The sequence below is a fragment of the Podarcis tiliguerta genome (assembly GCF_965153285.1).
Source record: "Podarcis tiliguerta genome assembly, chromosome: 2".
Classification (NCBI taxonomy): Eukaryota; Metazoa; Chordata; class Lepidosauria; order Squamata; family Lacertidae; genus Podarcis; species Podarcis tiliguerta.
This window is the reverse complement of record NC_139535.1, coordinates 9,360,560-9,379,569: the sequence shown is the minus strand read 5'-3', so window position 1 is coordinate 9,379,569 and position 19,010 is coordinate 9,360,560. Positions and strand designations below refer to the sequence as shown.

The following is a 19,010-nucleotide window of genomic DNA, read 5'->3' as shown; positions in this document are numbered from 1 at the left end:
CATTTATTATTACCACTGTAATTCTTTATCTCCTTGACATCTGAGGGGAGGGCGTTCCACAGAGAGGGTGCCACTACTGATAAGGCTCCCTGCCTCGTTCCCTGTAACTTCACTTCTCACAGTGAGGGAACCAGCAGAAGACCCTTGGAAAAGGACCTGTGTCTGGGCTGAATGATGAGGGTGTAGACGCTCCTTCAGGCAGGGCCAAGGCCATTTAGGCTTTAAAGGTCAGCACCAGCACTTTGAATTGTGCTCAGAAACGCACTAGAAGCCACTGAAGATATTTTAGGACAGGTGTTATTTCACCCCAGCGGCTGCTCCCAGTCACCGCATTCTGGATTAGTTGTAGTTTCCGGGTCACCTTCAAAGGTAGCCCCACGTAGAGCGCATTGCAGTAGTCCAAGTGGGAGATAACCAGAGCATGCACCACTCTGGCTTGTCATCTCTCCAGTTCTGGCAACAAAACCTCAGGCAAAGGCAGACTAAGGGGGAATTTGAAATATACTCGGAGTTGAGAGTGGATTTCATGCTCTTTATTCAGCTCAAAGTGGTGAGGAGGAATGGAAGTTCCCCCAGAATGTCTGCTTTATATATACATTATTTACACAATGGGCCCCACGTGATTGGCTAATTCCGGGATTCATCTGTAGGCCAATCACTTCCACCTGGATTGACTTCCACCTGGAACAGGATTGGGTGGCTCCTGTGGACCAATCAGACTGCTGCCTTTTGGATCCTATTCAACTCAGTACATAACAGAATTGTAGAGCTGGAAGATGGATTTTCTTTAAACAGAGCCTGTCTTTCCACGATGCTTAAGTTTATTTGTTTTTAACATTATTTACACGTTGCCTTCTTGGGGCAGTGCATATCTCTTTCCCACCCCCCTCTCTGCAAAGCAACGAAGAGGCAACATTAAGCAGAGGCCTGGCGGCACTGAAAATTAAAAAAAAAGAAGCCACGTGGGCATTGAGTTCCGGAGTCCTTTGCAGGAAGGGGAAAACCCCGCGGCTGAAAACAGAAGAGGTGAAATTTGACTCTTTCTTTGGCGCGAGGGAGCCATGGCCGCTGCAGGGAGTCCCGTGCAAGATCTCTGCGACGAAGCCACTTGCTCCATCTGCCTGGAGTATTTCAAGGATCCAGTGACCACCGCAGAGTGCGGGCACAATTTCTGCCGGTCCTGCCTGGTCCAGTGTTGTGGGGCGAGAGGCAGGCAAGCCTCCTGCCCTCAGTGCAGAAAAACCGTCCAGAAAGGGAATCTCATCCCAAACCGGCAACTGGCTCACCTTGTGGAATTGATCAAGAAGCTCAGTCTGGAAAAGGAGGAGGAGGAGGAGGAAGGACGGAAGGGGAGAGTCTGCGAGAAGCACCAGGAGCCCCTGAACCTCTTCTGCGAGGACCATGAAAGTCCTATCTGTGTGGTGTGTGATAAATCCAAGATGCATGAAAATCACAAGGTGATTCCTCTGGAAGAGGCTTTCGAGAAATACAAGGTAGGATCTTAAAGGGTGCGGAGCAGAGGGATAGCTGTGGATTCTTTTTCAGCAATTTTCTTTAACTCCTTTTTAAAAAATATTTTTTATTAGGGATTTCAACATAACAATTTGTCAAAAATACATCATCCACAATCCCCCCCCGTCCCCCCCCCCCCTAAAAAAGAAACCGCCCCCCAGACTTCCCTCCGCTCCTCTCTCTGGTTTCTTAGCACATGTTATTGTCGGCATGTTATAAAATTGTAAAGATCCTCAGTTTATCTATCTGTATGTTACCAATAATTCTTAGTGTTTATTCAAAACCTGCCAAGGAGGCCAGTTCCTTTTGTTGTTTCTTTAAATACTTCGTAAAAGGTTCCAATTCTTCTTTAAAGTCACAGTATTTATCCTTGTCACGTAGTTTATGTGTAAATTTCGCCAATTCCGTGTAGTCCATCAATTTCTCTTGCCACAGTTCTTTGGTTGGGATTTCCTCATTCTTCCATCCTTGTGCTATTAAGACTCTTGCCCCCGTTGTCACATACATGATGTTTTTTAATTTCCTTGGCAGGTCTTTTCCTACAATCCCTAACAAGAAAGCTTCAGGCTTTTTTTACAAATGTTAATTGGAACATTTTCTTCAACTCATTATATATCATTTCCCAATTTTTTAAAATTTTACTACAATCCCACCACATATGATAATTTTCTTTAACTCTTATGCCTGAATTATGCATGGTATTAATTGCCTGAATGCAGTTTCCATACTTATTGTTTAATAATAATAATAATAAATAATTAATTAATTAGTAGTAGTAGTAGAAGTAGTACTACCCCGTCCATCTTCCTAGGTTGCCCCAGCCACTCTGGGCTGCTTCCAACATATATAAAAACAAAATCAAAGAATACATCTTTAAAAGCTTCCCTGTACAGGGCTGCCTTCAGATGTCTTCTAAGGTTACATTATGTAAAAAGCAGCTGAGGAGAAGCCTAAGGGCTGGCTGGGAGGAGGGAGTTTGGATTCTCTCTTTGCCAGGGTACCAAAAGGAGCTTCCCTTGAAATGCAAACAGCAGCTGAGGAGATTTATGTTGCCACAATGCCAGGAAGAGAAAGTGCTTAAACTAGTGTTAGAAACTCAGGTATATAAGCTAGGCGCCAAACGGCTCCTTCAACCGGGGTCGGAGTCACCAAAACGGAATGCCTACTTGCCATTTTGGGGCCAGGCAGCTCAAAAGTCGTAATTGTCAATAATACTATTTGGTTTCTGAATTTCATTCTGATTTTGCAGATAAAATATAATGGATAGAATTCTACATGATGTGTTGCTAGTGTGTGAAAACAGTCAAGATCCAAGGATCCCCAGGCATGTACCTCCAGACATCAGGCGCCATCCTGGCACCCAGGCATCTTGGTCGCAAGTGGCCAATAGCCAGGTGCAAAATATGCCTGACACCTGGCAAATTTCGAACACTGCTCTAAACTCCACATGTGTTTTGCTGGTTGGTGGCACAAACCACAGAGGTGGGGAAATGAGATTGGACAAATCTCACAGAGCAGGAGAGATTGGACAAATCAGTTGTTTTACTTTGTGTCTTTTTTGCTGATTGGCTGCAGCCATTTCAGGAAAAAATATGGAGAGAGGGGGAAAGAAAGCAGACAGATCCCACATTAGAAGTAATTTCATAGGAAATAATGGAAAGCATACCCTCATTATGCGAATGCTCACCTAATGAACGATTTCCAGGGATCTAATTGCGTTTGGGAAGTGGGACCTATTGTGTACAACCTCTACACTGTTTTGTAACTTTTATTATTTTTGTTTATTCTTTTGTCTGTATTTTTTTATTTTATGTTAATAAAAATAATAACAATAAAAGCTTCTGGATGGCAGCAGGTTGGCAAAGACTGCTAAAAATGCCCCCCCATACTCATTTTTTTAATCAAGACTTCTTAATTTATAATTATTTTTAAAATGCAAACATTAACTGTTGCATTTTATATCTTCTCAGAAACTAGAAATCAGCAAAATAGTCAGTTCCTCTCTCCTCCTCTCTCTATCTCTCTATCTAACCTGAGTTTTTTTCTTTTCTCTTTAGGGACTGATTTGCAGCCGCCTGGAGATTCTGATGAAAGAGAGAGAGAAAATTATGGCCTGTCAAGCAGACCTGGACAAGGAAAGCCAAGACCTTCTTGTAAGTATCACTATTATTATTAGGCAGGGAGCGAGTGCTTTATCAATCAAGTCAGGCCTGAAGAGGGGTGGGCAAATCTGTCCATTTCGGTGTCTTTCCATTTCTCATTTTCCCACATTAGTTTGTTTGTTAGCTTGTTGTTGTTTTTATATTAAAAAAATGCTGAAAATTAATCAGATTTAAGGGTGGATTTCTCCGTATATAAATATATATCTGCAATTTCCCTATATATCTGCAATTTCCCTATATTTTAAAAAAATAAAATTTTGCAAGACAATCTTCCCTAATATCAGTGCTTTTTTTCTAAAAAAAATATGCTTAGGGGTACTCTCATTTTCCTATTCATATAAAAATACTGCCCCTCAATGAGGCCAAACTTAGATTCACAAAATGTTTAGGGGTATGCATACCCCCAGAAAAAAAGCACTGCCTAATATTATTCAATTCTCTCTGTTATTTATATTAATAAATACATCTTTATTCATACTTCACCCCTCCCCCCAGTATATGCATTTCTGTAGACACTACCTGGCTGGGGTAACATTGCAAAACTTGGAGAAGTGTGAATTTCAGGGGATTGCGGTGTTTTGAGTGCAAACTGAATTGAATTTCATTCCCATTTGGTAGCCCAGCTCTACAGAACATAGATTGCTTGAGGCAATTACTATAAAAATTGTTAATGAAATATGTTTCTGAATGTGCCCGCTTGTTCATCTGTCCGAGACGCAGGCCATAGTGAATCTTTAAAGTAAATTGGGGAGGTGAATGCAGGTGATATTTTGGTCTAAACCACTGAGCCTCTTGGGCTTGCCGATCGCAAGGTCAGCAGTTTGAATCCACCCAACGGGGAGAGCTCCCATTCCTCTGTCCTAGCTCCTGCCAACCTAGCAGTTCGAAAGCATGCCAGTGTCAGTAGATAAATAGGTACTGCTCTGGCGGGAAGGTAAACGGCATTTCCATGCGCTCTGGTTTCCGTCATGGTGTTCCATTGTGCCAGAAGCGGTTTAGTCATGCTGGCCACATGACCCAGAAAGCTGTTTGTGGACAAATGCCAGCTCCCTCAACCTGAAGCGGAAATGAGCCCTGCACCCCATATTCAAATTTAACTGGACGTAACCATCCAGGGGTCCTTTACATTTACCTTTACCTTAAATAGGGGAGTGCTGGGCATGAGCATGCTAGCTCTGCCACCCCCTCCTCCTCCATTTTTGTTGTTGTTGTTGTCTTTGTACTTGTGAATGGCACAGGTCGGAAGTGAGGAGTATTTTGTGCCCATGGAAGCTCTCTGAACATCTTAGAACCTTGATTATGCCGAATATGAAATGATGCAGGGAACCTCCATGTCCAGAAAAATGTTCCGTGCTTTAGGGCTGTTGCTTCCCACAAAATGGAAGGCAACAAAAATGGAGATGGCAAATAGAATGTGTTCATCTCTGCCTCCCCTGCTTCTTTAGCCACTGGAAGTTTATTTCATGTCTATGAAAAGTCATCGAAAGTGCACTTCCTGTGGAGATCTCATAACTCCCCTCCTGATGTCATGAAGACTGGCCGTATTTCAGATTCCGGTCTCTTCTTTTCCGCCTGCTTCTTGCAGAAATTAACAGAAACCGGGAGGCAGAAGGCAGTGGAGAAGTTCAGACAACTGCAGCAGTTTCTCAAAGAACAAGAAAAACACCATCTGGATCATATAGAAAAGGTGGAGAAGGAGGTTGCAAGGAAAAGGAATGAGCAGCTGGCCAGATTCTCCAGGGAACTCACCCATCTTGAAAAGGTGGTCCAGGAAATGGAGGAGAAGCGTCTGCAGCCCGCAAACGAACTCCTGCAGGTAAGATGGTGGCAGGAACAGCCCAAGGACAAGTCTGCAAAAAATTATGTGCCTCCTTAATTTATGCAAGTAGTAAGAAGGGACGCGGGTGGTGCTGTGGGTTATACCACAGAGCCTAGGACTTGCCGATCAGAAGGTCGGCGGTTTGAATCCCCGTGTGACAGTTCGAAAGAACGTCAAAGTGCAAGTAGATAAATAGGTACCGCTCCGGCGGGAAGGTAAACGGCGTTTCCATGCGCTGCTCTGGTTCGCCAGAAGCGGCTTAGTCATGCTGGCCACATGACCCGGAAGCTGTATGCCGGCTCCCTCGGCCAATAAAGCGAGATGAGCGCTGCAACCCCAGAGTTGGACATGACTGGACCTAATGGTGAGGGGTCCCTTTACCTTTACCTAAAAGAGCTTAGTGGATGGAGTCTCTAGTCCAGTCTCTTATGCACAGGTGCACCAAGAGACCTGGGATGTTTTCCTTACCTTAATGCAAACTAGAGATTCTTCTGCGGTGTTGATGGAACCAGGGGTTGTTTTTTCCTCCTGGCTAATAGTTTGCCTCCTAATGCCATCCAGTTTGGCAGTGCTGTCTTCATGCCCTGTAGTGGGCTTCCCAGAAGCTGCTTTGGCCACCTCAGAGCAGGGGTCAGCAAACTTTTTCAGCAGGGGGCTGGTCCGCTGTCCTTCAGACCTTGTGGGGGGCTGGACTATATTTGGGGGGGACAGACGAATTCCTATGCCTCACAAATAACCCAGAGATGCATTTTAAATAAAAGGACACATTCTACTCATGTAAAAACACCAGGCAGGCCCCACAAATAGCCCAGAGATGCATTTTAAATAAAAGGACACATTCTGCTCATGTAAAAACACCAGGCAGGCCCCACAAATAGCCCAGAGATGCATTTTAAATAAAAGGACACATTCTGCTCATGTAAAAACACCAGGCAGGCCCCACAAATAGCCCAGAGATGCATTTTAAATAAAAGGACACATTCTGCTCATGTAAAAACACCAGGCAGGCCCCACAAATAGCCCAGAGATGCATTTTAAATAAAAGGACACATTCTGCTCATGTAAAAACACCAGGCAGGCCCCACAAATAGCCCAGAGATGCATTTTAAATAAAAGGACACATTCTGCTCATGTAAAAACATGCTGATTCCCGGGCCGTCCGCGGGCCAGATTTAGAAGGCACTTGGGCTGCATACAGCCCCCGGGCCTTAGTTTGGCTACCCATGCCTCAGAGCTTACCAAAAGTAAAATGAATCAAAACAGGTGTGAGCTCCAGCATTGAGCACACTTTTTTGACATCCCAAGAGGGATGGGGAATTCCACTGAGCCCACACTTAAAGGTGAACCTGCCTCAGTTGCTCTTTATACATCGATACACCAACTGAGTCACAACCTTCCACCAACGTTTGCACTTCTATGGACTTTCCAAGGCAGCTCTCCAGCCAAGTAATGTGTACAATTCATCCATTTGCAGAAAATTGTCTGATTTAGCTGTTCCTACCCCAAACTGACATCAGAGGGCCAGAGTGTTCCTCCATTGCAGAGTCTGAGGTGTCTTCATAGTGTGGCCTGTGGTGTGCAGTGATTTCCATTCTCTTTTCCCTCTAGGATGTGAGGAGCACCTTGCAGAGGTGAGTGGATCCGGCTCATTTCCATTAGCAACACTCCATAAGACTGGGAAAAGTCACATAAGACCTCTGAAATACACCAGGATCTGCGGGGGGTTAGGGGTCCTGGAGTTTGTTTTCTGTTGTCCCTTGCATGGAGTCCCTTGGAATTGTTCCTCAAGCTTCTCCTGGATATGATCACAGGCTATCCTGCTGAGCAGGTCATGAATGACCTCTTGGGAAAATATCTTTCTACCATAAGGGTTTTTCATTTTATTGAAGTTGCATGGAAAATTTCAGAGACTGCCATGATGGGGCCTTTCAGGCAGAGGTGGTTTCCAAATGAAGTACAGTGATACCTCGGGTTACATACGCTTCAGGTTACAGACTCTGCTAACCCAGAAATAGTACCTCAGGTTAAGAACTTTGCTTCAGGATAAGAACAGAAATCGTGCTCCGGCGGCGCGGCAGCAGCAAGAGGCCCCATTAGCTAAAGTGGTGCTTCAGGTTAAGAACAGTTTCAGGTTAAGAACGAATTAAGTACTTAACCCGAGGTACCACTGTACTGCCATTTCCCCTGCTAGTTTTTGTTTTACTTATTTAAATTGTATAATGTTTTGTATTGGCCTGGATGGACTTTTGACCAATAACTTTGTTTGCTTGTACATCTGTGGAAGGTCTGCCTCATCCTCTGAGATCATTTGGTTCTAGAGCAGAGGTTATCTACATATCAAAGCAAGGTATCACCAAGCTCAAGAAACAAATGCTTTGAATTTACTCTAAGGGAAAGCTTTTCTCCTCGCACACGAAACAAGGGAAATTTACTGCAGTTTCTTCTGCAGCGCTGTCTTGGCCACTTCACCAAGTGTGATATATCCCCAAGCGGGGGGAATCTCACAAGGAAGAGAGTTGGCGGTGTACCTTTGTTCCCGATCCTGTAATTTGTAACTTCAATGTGTCACTCAGGTTCAGGAGAGAGGTTATAAGGAACATTTCCCGTATATGAACAGCAGCAGCCATCTTTTTTCCTCTACACCTTCCCTGGGGACATCTAGAGAAAAATGCTGTGCTGTCATCAGGCACTCAGAGAATTCATGCCCCCTGATATCACGTGATGGTGCTTCTTCTTTGAGTAAACATAATCAGGGAGACTCAGAGACCTGCGGTTGCTGTTCTGGTCCTGAAATGTCTGGCTTTGGAGCCCGTAGAGCAGAAGCACAGAATCTTTCCCTTCTGTTCCTCCCTGTCTGCAGCTCTCTTCCTCTCTCTCAATTCCTTTTTGTGGATTTGTGGAATTGTGGATTTGAACAGACTCACATTGTGTTTCTTTTCACCAGGTATGAGAAAAGAGAGACGTTGGTGAATCCACTGGCTTTCCCTCCAGAGCTGAAGGGGAGAATCTCAGATTTCTGTGATATAAACCCCCTCCTGGAGGATGTCATGAAGCAATTCAAAGGTAATGAAAAATGGCTGCAAGGGTTTTATATTGGGCATATGTTACAGGCAACAACTAATTTATGTGGGACCGCGACCACGTGCATCACTGCAACCCGGAAGTGACCGGAAAAGGGGCAGGGGTCAAGAACGTAACCCCTGTGCAAAACGGTCATTGCGTATAGTCCAAAGCTGGGCACGCCAGGCTCTTACTGTTTTGTATTTTGTTCTCACCACAGACATGGGTACCACCAGGATACCTTCCTTCTTGGTGGTGCAGCCATTATCCCCCCCTCCCGAATTCCCCATATACGTTGTCATTCTGGTGCAGGGGGGTTTGGAGAAGAGAAATGGTGTCTGTCACAATTAAAAAGAAGAAGAAGAAAAGGCATATCAAAGTGCATATCAAAATCAGGGTTCTTTCATTCAGTATGTATCTGTTTACAATTATACACAACCTCCTTTTCCTTTTCGTTCCCTGTCTGCACAATGTGAGTTTGTCCTTTTGGAGGTTCTCCTGCTCTGAATGGAGTCAAAGGGCATTAAGAAGCCCCCAGTTCCCCCTCTGCCTCCTGCTCAGGCTTCTTTCTCAGCCGTGGGGCCAAGGCCTGAGCCGTCTCCTCCTCAGACGTCCCCCTGCAGCTGCCATATCTAGGGCTTCAGCCTTCAAGATCTCCTGAGAGTTCCCCCATTGAGAGTGGAAGCAAGAGCACATGAGCCCCAAAGGGCACAATTATGCTCGTTAACAACCTGAAAGATTTGTGAGGAAGGACTTCCTTTTGCCAATCCTTCCTCATCAAACTCCGCTTCTCCTTATGTTTCACAATTTTGGCTTTAATGATTCCCCCCACCACTTTACTTGGGTAAAATGTTAAGGCTGTCTCCATCTCCCCTCTGCCTCCTTTTACGGGGTTCCTATTGCTCTGTCCCCCACCTTCCAGTCCTCCAATGTAGAGCCCAATTTCAGGGACAAAGTTCAGAGACTAGCAGGATTCATGCTGAATATTTTTGTTCTGCTATTTGTAAGCTTGTGTTATGTTTGCTAAGTTTTAAAGCTTTAGTTATTTCCATAGATTCTTTCTATGGTTTTCTTGTTTACAATTATTTTTTTCTACTAGTTAATCTTTACCTTTAATTATGATAATGCTACATTATGAAGCATTATTTTTGTATGGAGATTTATTTCAGGTGGAAGAGAGTCGCCCTTACACTTTATATCTTTTTGCTTCCTCAGATGCTCTGTTATTCAGAGAACAGCTTCAAGAAGGTAAATTTCCAGGGAAGGAACAGGAGGGATGGGGGGCTGGTGTTTCATGGGTGTTGAACAGTCTGTTCTTAGACTTTGGAACCATCAGCAATAGTGTCAGCATGTCTAAAATTTCTGGCTTTAAATAGCTTTTTCCCACCTGTTTACTTCAGGCAGATGTTCACCTTTTAAAAGATGGAAATTGCACTGCCATCCAGTATAGATACCCATTTCATTCATGGATTCTGAATAATTTTATTCTGCCTTTTCCCAGTAAGGTTTATTATTTTTGATTTTCACATAGAATCAGAATAGTTTTAAGAGTTTTAAAGGTTTCCAAGGGTCATCTAGTCCAACCTCCTGCAATGCAGGGAATAGCAGCTAGACAAGTTGGCTGTTTGAATTTCTTAGTCATACAGTTTTCTCATTAGTAATTTGTTCTATGATTTAATCTTTTGCTTGAAATAAGGAAACCACGGATGATAAGTTATGAAGCATTGTTTTGTAAAGATTATTTCTATTTTAGATATAGCTTTGTAGCCCTTAAACATTATATCTTTTTGCTTCCTCAGAGGTTCTGTCATTCGGAAAACCTCAGAAAGGTAAATTTCACATGGAGTCCCAAATTCATGGGGTGGTGGTGGTGTTTCGAGGGGGTGAAAGTTTCTGTGCTGCAGAATTTCAAGCGACCCAGCACCTGAGTCTAGCCCTGCTGTTTGAGTTCTTCCTATGTACAACAAAGGCAGGGAAGGTGGGCTCGAAGGTGCAGACAGGGTGAGAAGGTGTAGACTAAGGAGGGAAGAGTTATTTCCTTCCTAGAGAGAGTTTGGTTACTTTTCCATGTGATCAAAGCACTTTGCAAGAGCAAAGTTGGGTCAGAAAAAGAGTCCATCTTGCCCAGAATCCTCTTTACAGCAGGAGCTAAGCTGGTGCCACCAGGAAGCCTCCAGTCAGGGCAGAAAGGCAGTGGCTCTCGCCAGTTTCTGACTCCCATCCCCTGTCAGGGACTGGACTGATGAGGGCAAGAGGGAAGAGGAGGAGGAATGATGGAGATCACACACACCCTTATCCTGTGTTCCTTTCTGACAGACAGAGAGGAATCCGAAGAGGAGGGGCGAGAGCCGGAGAGGAGTAAATACTCCTTCACACAACGAAAGTGAGATAAGCCCCTCTCGCTCTGGAACGCTGCCTGTCAGTTCTGAAAGCAACACAGAGCTGAAAGAGCAGGATGCAGGAGAAAGGGGGGAGGGGTTGGACTTGACTCCAGATGAGGAGGGGCTCAGAATCTCCGAAAAGCAGGAGAAAGAGTAGATTAGAAGAACAGCGTAAAACCGGAAGCAGGTGGGGAGGAAAGGTGGAGAGTATCTTGCCTTGGCTGGAAAAGGAATCTAGTGGAGTCAACTGACTCTGACAGTGATGGATGACCCAAGGAAGCTTGGACTGCTGAAACCCTGTAATTGCTGAATAAATCTGAAAGTAATAAAACTGTCAGCATGCTGTGTCGTGTGTGGGAGAGACATACTGTACCAAACCCGGCAGCTTGACTCGACTACAATCTCTCTCACACAGAAGGACAGCAGAGAGCGGCAATGGAAGGTCAAGACCCAGCGAGGGCTGGGGCAGAGGAGCCAAGAGACCCCCTGAATGAACTCCAGCAATACAGCTGGAGAACCTGATGAATATCTAGCTTTTAAAACGGTAGCGCTTTATATTCTAGACTTATACTCGGGAGAATTTGAGACTGATAAGGAGAGAGTCGCTTATCTAAACAGTTTGCTGGAAGGGAACGCTAAATTATGGACTATTCCTCTTATGGCAAGCCAGCACAGCGCACTCTCAAACCTGGAGGAGTTTTTTGGAAATGATGGATAGTATGTTCCAAAATCCCCTGCAGAATGCTATGGATGAGCAGCAGCTGCTGAACCTACGTCAGGGCAGTGACTCAGTCTCTACTTATTGGACTTCGTTCAGCTTGTTGGTGCAGAAGCTTGGGTGGGAGGCAGACAGTCCGCCTTTGGCCGCTTTGTACCGAGCGGGGTTGAATGGATCTATCTTGGATGAATTGTCGATAATGGCGCCCTTTGAATCTTTGGGTGATTTAGTACGAGCTTCTCTGCAAATTGGCCTGAGACAGCAGCAGAGGGTGTTGGAGAAGAGGGGGCAAGGACGGCCAGTGTTTGTGAGAAGCCACATTCCTAGCATGCCAGAAAAGAGAGTTGGCAGCACACCCAGGCAGGAAGATGCTCCTGAACCAATGCAGCTGGGCTCAGCAGGCAGGGTGACTCCTGAAGCTGCATGGATGGATGGAGGCAGGCGCCGCAGAGAGACTCGCCGTTGCTTTGCATGTGGCAAACCAGGACATTTGGCAAGACAGTGCCCAAGCAAAAAGGCAGGGGGTTCTCTGTCTGGGCCTGTGTAGAGGGAGGACCTAAGCCTAAGGAAGCAATGGTGGGAAACGAGAAGCCCAAGTCCATGAAAGAGGCCGGCGGCTGGGATGCAAGGGCCTCAGGTTGAAACAGCCGTCCCTGGAATTGCAGTGCCAGTGACGCTACAATTCCCAAATGGCCGCACAGCGCAGGTGCAGGCCCTCATAGACTCAGGGGCCTCCCTGGACTTTCTGGACTCAGAGTTTGTGGAGCAGCAGACAGCGGCTGGAAGCCCCTCTAGAGGTGCAAACCATTGATGATGGCAGGCTGTTGGTGTTGGGACAAGTTACTTATGCTACACAGCCCATGGGGGTAGAATTATTGGGCCACAAGGAAACAATGATGTTACACGTCACAAAGCTGGCCACATACCCTCCAGTTTTGGGAATGAAGTGGCTCACAAAGCACGATCCTGTGATAGCGTGGGGGCAGCGTTTCATAACGTTTGCTTCAGCATACTGCCAAGCACACTGCCTAGGGTTCAAAGCGCCAAAGGAGGTAGGAGCCGAAGGGGCAGAGGTAAGGGGGAAACTCGCAGGAGAGTAGAGTTCCATACCCCCGCAGTATAAGGCCTATAGAGACGTGTCCTGTGAAAAGGAGGCAGATAGGCTACCTCTTCGCAGGCCTTACAACTGCAAGATAGACCGGCTGCCTGGTGCCCAGATGCCCACCAGTTGTCTCATGTCGGAGGCAGAATTGGCCGATTTGAGGGAGTTCTTGAAGAACTTGGAACACAGGTTTATTAGGCCGTCCCAAGCGCCTGGAGGGTCCCCAGTCTTCTTTGTGAATAAGAGGGACACCCCAGAATGCAGGCTAGTTGTGGACTTTAGAAAGGTCAACAGGGTTGTGATTTCTAGCCAATACCCTTTGCCCCGTATTGGTGTAGCTTCCAGAGAGGAGAGAGACAGTCTCAAATTACAGCAGGGCGCTGAGGAAGGTAGCAGCTCTGAGACAGGAGAACAGCAAAGTTATACAGTGTTGGGAGAAGGGGAAGCAGAGCAGCAAGGTGACACGTCATTGGACAGCATAACCAGCCCCCCTTCTCCCAAAATGTGGCGTTCAATAAGGATCCGAGAACAAAGAATTCAAAGGCAATTGTCCACTGACAGACGCCATAGAAGCAAATGCTGTTGCTAGAGGGGGAAGGGGGAGGAGTGAAGTGGAAGCAACTCCGTTATGGAGGAACAACCAGAATACCTTGTCTTTACCATGTTTGTTTGTTTTTTGAATGTATTTTTATTAAAGATTTTCTTGGTTTACAAAAGTATGTGCAATCTCTCTCTTTTTTTCAAGTAACATTTTTTACAGATCAGTTTCATTTGTTGAGACATTAGGAAGAAAAGGGGGAAAGAGGTGGAGGGGGGAAAGGTGTGGGGGTGGGGTCGGGTAGCAATGTTTCTATTTTACTTAATATATGTGGGGTTTTGTGTCAGCATCACTTGTGCGGGCTCTCTGTGATTCACTTGTCTTCCTTTGGTGGTGAGAGAGGTTGGGGTTGGCCTAGGGTGTGGTTGTTTGTTTGTGATTGGCTGTGATCTTTGTTTTCATGTGTGAGTGGGGTGGGTGGGTGTTTTGGATCAGGTTAGCCATATTGATTTGTATGCTGTTGGTGGATTTTTGTCATTGTCTTGTTGGGCTGTGTGATAAAGGGGAGCCATACTTCTTCTATTTGTTCCCATGTCAGTTTCAGTCTGTTGGTTAATTTTTCTAGTAAGGCTGTTTCCCATACTATTTGGTACTACTGGTCCATGCTTACTCCTGACAGGTCTCTCCAGTGTCTAGTTATGATGCTTCTGGCTGCTGAAAGTATGTGGGTTATGAGTTCTTTGTGGTGTAAGTGGACATTATTGTCTTGGAAGATGTTTAGTAGGGCCAATTCTGGGATGATTTCTAATACTTGCTTAGTTATTTTACACATTTATTGTATGGCTGTTGTCCAGAATAGTTGGATTTGGGGGCACTCCCACCACATGTGGAGGTATGTGCCTGTGGAGGTGCACCCTCTCCAGCATTTTGGTGTGGTTCCTGGGCGTATTAGCACTAGTTTTCTTGGTGTTAGGTCCCACCTGTAGGTGAGTTTCATTCAGAGTGAGTTCTTTTCGTTGGTCTTTACTGTGTCAACTGAATAAATCATACATAATAACTTTCTTGTTTCTTTCCTGCCTCTTAGTGCCAACAGGGTGAGGGGGAGATAATTCCTCAAGCCTGACACCCCCAAGATTCAGAGGCAGCCTTGTAAATAGCCACATTCCCTGTTAGAGCCTCTTATAGCCGAATCTTCCCCCGATGTCAGGACTCAGGAATTGTAGATATCTTGGTTCAATCTTATTTTGCGGAACAAACCATTAAATATGTTATTATTATAATTTATTAAATTTGTATGCCACCTTTCATCTGTAGATCTCAGGACTGTTCACAACGTTAAAAATAGAAAGGTAGAAAATACAGGATAAAAACAAGAACAAAAATCAATAACACCCCACCCCAACCCAACCCAACCACATTTAAAAGGGTATCTGATGTTGAGAATTGGATTGGTGGCAAAGTGACACCCTGTGGTAAGAATAGAAAAGCCAGGGAAATTACAGTTGGTCATTTGCTCCTCTTCTCAGAAACAAAGGAATACAATTGCGGTGGGAATTTCCAGAAGGAATGCCGTTTATCTGCTAGGTTGCCTAATTTTGTCTCCCTCATTGAGAGGGAACCCTTGAAGCAGCATTAGTTCTGCCTCCAGCTGAGGCAGAATTGGGTCCGCATTGACACTCTCCCCGATTCTAACCATGGTGAGGGCATTAAAGGGTCCATGGCTGTTGTCTGCCTATCTAAACTGGTTGTCCTCATTCGCCATCCCCTGGGAGCCCTAAATAGCCAATTCACACAGAGTGTGTCAGAGGAGAGCAGTTTCCCTTCTCTTCTGCCCTCTCCCTCTCCTTAGCTGACACAGCAGAGCTGAATAAAAAATTATTGGGGGTTTTTACTCTGAAGATTTGTGAATTGACAGGAAGGGCACAATATAGGAAGTATATTGAATATAAAAAGAACAAGTATGGTTTTTATTCAAAGTTTATTCTGATGAGAGTCTGGAAGAAGGAGAGGAGGGTCCTAACCCTAAATGCAATGCAAATAAGTCCTGTTTTTATGACAGGGAGTCTGGTTCCTGGGCTGTTTCTTGGATCAGGATGTCCGTCTCTTGACTTTCGGCTGATTCTGCCTCTCTCTTCTTTTCCTCATCTTGCCCCCCAACAGCAAATGTCACTCTGGATCCAGACACAGCCTATCTCAGGCTCATCCTGTCCGAGGATCGGAAAAGTGTGAGACTGGGAGATAACAGGCAAGCCCTGCCCGACAATCCTGAGAGATTCAACAATTGTACTTCTGTGTTGGGACGTGAGGGATTCACGGCAGGCAGACATTTCTGGGAGGTCGCTGTGGGAAGCGAGGGATGGTGGACTGTGGGGGTTGCCAGGAAGTCTGTGAAGAGAAGGAGCTTTCTTCCTTTCAGTCCTGAGGGAGGAATCTGGGCTGTGGAGAAGTCTGAAAGCGAGTACTGGGCCTGCACCTCCCCTGATGACCCTCCTCTGTCCCTGAGTGGGGACCTCAAGAGGATCCGAGTGACTCTGGACTATGAAGGGGGACGTGTGTCATTTTTTGATGCTGACTCAGGAGCCGAACTCTACACATTCTCAGGAGCCTCGTTCTCTGGAGAGACTCTCCTCCCATTCTTTTGTCTGGGTGGAGGTAAAACTCAGCTCAGTATCTCCTGAAGACACTATATTTGCCTCACAGGCCCAGCAGAAGTTTCTCTCCTGACCAGAATGACTGATATAAAACCAGCATTTCCCTCTCAAGAGCATTTTTTTGGCAGCTTTTCTGGGACCCTTTGAGAGGATTCGTTCTAGTCACAATCGGCACAAGCAACAAAACAAACAAAAATTGCTTCTTTTCCCTTCCCTTTCCCGGAATTTACTCTGCAGCGGAGTTTTTAAAAAGAAACACCTGAACATTCCCAATAAATAATCTCTCCCCCCCCCCCAAACCCTCCATCACTCGATTGCTGTTATCTATCTTCATTAAGCATTAGCAATAAATAAAGAAGTAAATGAAAGGAAACAAATATTCATTGGCTAGGAATTGACTGCCACCTGTGTCAGTGAGAGCACCAAATTTTGGAGAGCTGCGGGTGGGATGTGGATTTTGATTGGCCTTATTTCTCTGTGGTAAACAACTAAGAAGAAGATTAAAATTTAAAAAGAAAGAATCCACTATTCAGAAATTATCTGGGCTTCTGGGTGAAAATGAGGTGGCCAAATTCACTGAGGACTTTCAATGGTCCAAGGTGGTGGGAACTAAAAAGGATTGATTGTATTTTCAAACTGACTAAATGGACATAAAAATATCTAAATGGTAAGTAATGAAATTTGGGGCAGAAGCGCCTAACTTCACTTACAAGGTAATGATGACTGAAGGTGGGGGCTGAGTGTGGAGGAAGCTTTTGAGGCCATTCTTTGTGTGCCGCCTCCTCAAGAGGCCCAGAGGGTGGCAACACAAGAACGGGCCTTTTCTGCAGTGTCTCCCCTCCTCTTGGAGGAGGAGTCCGGGAGGGCAAGAGTTAACACCCCCCTGCCCTTAAGGAGAGTCCATGTGTACATGTTTAATAGTTTAATAAATTGTTCTGTGCACACGTAGGTTCAGCAAGATGGGAACATGAGGAAAATTGTTTAATGTGGCAAGCGAGGGAGCCATATGCATTATGACTCAGGAGCCGAACTCTACACATTCTCAGGAGCCTCGTTCTCTGGAGAGACCCTCCTCCCTTTTGTCTGAGGGAAATAAAACCCACCTCAGGATCTCCTGAGGAAACTAAATCTGCCTCTCAGGCCCAGCAGGAGTTTCTCTCCAGACCAGAGTGACTGACATAAAAACCATTTACCATTTACCCGCCAAGAGCCTGTTGGGCAGTTTTCCAAGGGCCCTTTGAGAGGATTCATTCCAGTCAAAATCAGCAGAAATAACCAAACAAAAATGGGTTGCTCTTGCTCTGCATTTTCTTTCCTTTTCCCAGAATTCCCTCTTGAGCTTACTTCTTCCAGAGACATTCACCCTTTTAACAGTCCCAATAAATAATCTTTTCCTCACCCTCAATCTTCTTTTCTATTTGAGGTGTCTGATTTGGCAGAGGACGAGACTCTTAATCTCAGGGTTGTGGGTCTTGAGCCCCACGTTGGGCAAATGTTTCCTGCACTGCAGGGGGTGGGACTAGATGACCCTCAGTACCCCTTGCAACTCTGCAATTCTAGAAAACCTTCCTTTCCCCACAATACCTTATGCAGCTGTGAAAATGCATGCATCATTGGGTTAATAGATGACTTAACAAATGAACAAGGAGAAGGGGACGACAGAAGACGAGATGGCTGGACATTGTTCTTGAAGCTACCAGCATGAGCTTGACCAAACTGGGGGAGGCAGTGGGAGACAGGAGGGCCTGGCGTGCTCTGGTCCAGGGGGTCACGAAGAGTCAGACACGACTAAATGACTAAACAACAACAACAAAAATGAACCCCTTCACCCACGTCAGGCAGGATAGCTCCTTGCTCTGGAGACCTCAGATGGGAAGAAAATGAAAAAGAAATTGAGCAGGGCGTCATCTTCAAATGGCCTCTGGAAATATAGCCTCACCATCTCCACACGTTGTCAGAAGTAAACCTTATTGCATTGAGTGGGGCTTCTGCTCAGTTAAATGTGTTTTGAGTGGATGCATTAACGTTCCTTATTTACAGGCTGGATTCTGTCTATCGGGGGCAGCAAATGGGGTGTCCTCTGGATAATGCTGGACTCCAATTCCCCTCCGACCCATCCAGCATGGCCAGGGGTCAGAGAGGATAGGAGTTGCAGACCGGCAGCTTCTGGAAGGGGCTCCATGGGCTGTGCTGCCCCATACATTTCGCAGGAAACCTTCCCTTTGCTCCTCAGCCCCACCTCAAATATACAGTGCTACCCCCACAGTGGCGGAGCAACAAGCTGCAGCCCCCGGAGCGGAGAACAGGCTGGGGCGTGGCCCGCGTCCCGGGGTTGCGCAGCGTGCGGCGCAGGTCCCGCGCATCCCAGGGGAGCATCCGCGATGGTACCCTTTCCCTAAAGGGTACCTGGAATGGCACGCCCCCGCACCCCCTTCGTACCCCAGTGCTCCCCCAAGGAGGGTCATTTCGGCAGCAGGTGCATCTGATTTTTCTCCTGCGATACTAAGAGCTAGAACAACACATGCTTGTGGAATTGACCTCTCTGAGAGATCCGGTAGGACTCAAAGATCTGGCAGCCTGCTCTCCTTTCCCTGTGTTTCCCACGGGGTGGTGGCACATGATGGAATAAAGACACCTCCCCCCCCCCTGCCTGAGGGCTGACTCCCCTTCCTCCATACCCTACATGATGTTGGCCTCGTTTGTGTGTCATCATACAAAGTTACATTCAGTAGGGAGACAACATAAAAGTAAAATGAAAGAAAGTAACATTAGCACAGAGATGGTGAACACAATTATAATATCTCACTGTGGCTGGAAAAGGAAGCAATACAGCAGACTATAGCGTGGTTTTGAGCATCACAGGGAGCAATGCAGGGGGGCAGACAAGTGGGGAGACTTTTCTGATAGCAAATATTTATTCCCTTATTGATACAGAGGAAAAGAAACCTTTATTCAACTCAAAATTCTTATAACACAATCAAAAAGAATTTGCTGCTCCTTGAAAAAACATTCAGCAACTGCAAAGCCCTGGAGACATTTAAAAAAAAAAAAAATAAGGAGCACGTGA

The 19,010-nt window shown here is 45.7% G+C and overlaps 1 protein-coding gene and 1 long non-coding RNA gene across 3 annotated transcripts in view; one reads left to right on the top strand and one right to left on the bottom strand.

Annotated features, from left to right (window-relative positions):
- Nucleotides 1–16,232, top strand: part of LOC310670550 (zinc finger protein RFP-like) — a 37,272-nt gene extending 21,040 nt beyond the window's left edge. The window contains exons 1-8 of one of the 2 annotated variants that reach the window (XM_083426063.1): nt 710–1,493; nt 3,570–3,665; nt 5,260–5,490; nt 7,102–7,124; nt 8,438–8,556; nt 9,769–9,801; nt 10,353–10,382; nt 15,453–16,232. In XM_083426063.1, coding sequence (XP_083282189.1) covers nt 1,062–1,493; nt 3,570–3,665; nt 5,260–5,490; nt 7,102–7,124; nt 8,438–8,556; nt 9,769–9,801; nt 10,353–10,382; nt 15,453–15,970 — 1,482 coding nt within the window. In that variant the 5' untranslated portion in view covers nt 710–1,061 and the 3' untranslated portion in view covers nt 15,971–16,232. Of the gene's footprint in view, nt 1–709; nt 1,494–3,569; nt 3,666–5,259; nt 5,491–7,101; nt 7,125–8,437; nt 8,557–9,768; nt 9,802–10,352; nt 10,383–15,452 lie in introns of those variants that run through there. The other variant, XM_083426064.1, reaches the window with a different exon arrangement.
- The window catches only part of LOC310671100, a 31,276-nt gene extending 12,308 nt beyond the window's left edge, over nt 1–18,968 (bottom strand). Inside the window, exons 1-2 of the long non-coding RNA XR_014507781.1 lie at nt 17,752–18,968; nt 17,047–17,572 (exon numbers count right to left, since the gene is read on the bottom strand). This is a non-coding gene — a long non-coding RNA (uncharacterized lncRNA). The remainder of the gene's footprint in view (nt 1–17,046; nt 17,573–17,751) is intronic.
- Between the last annotated feature and the right edge of the window lie 42 nt (nt 18,969–19,010).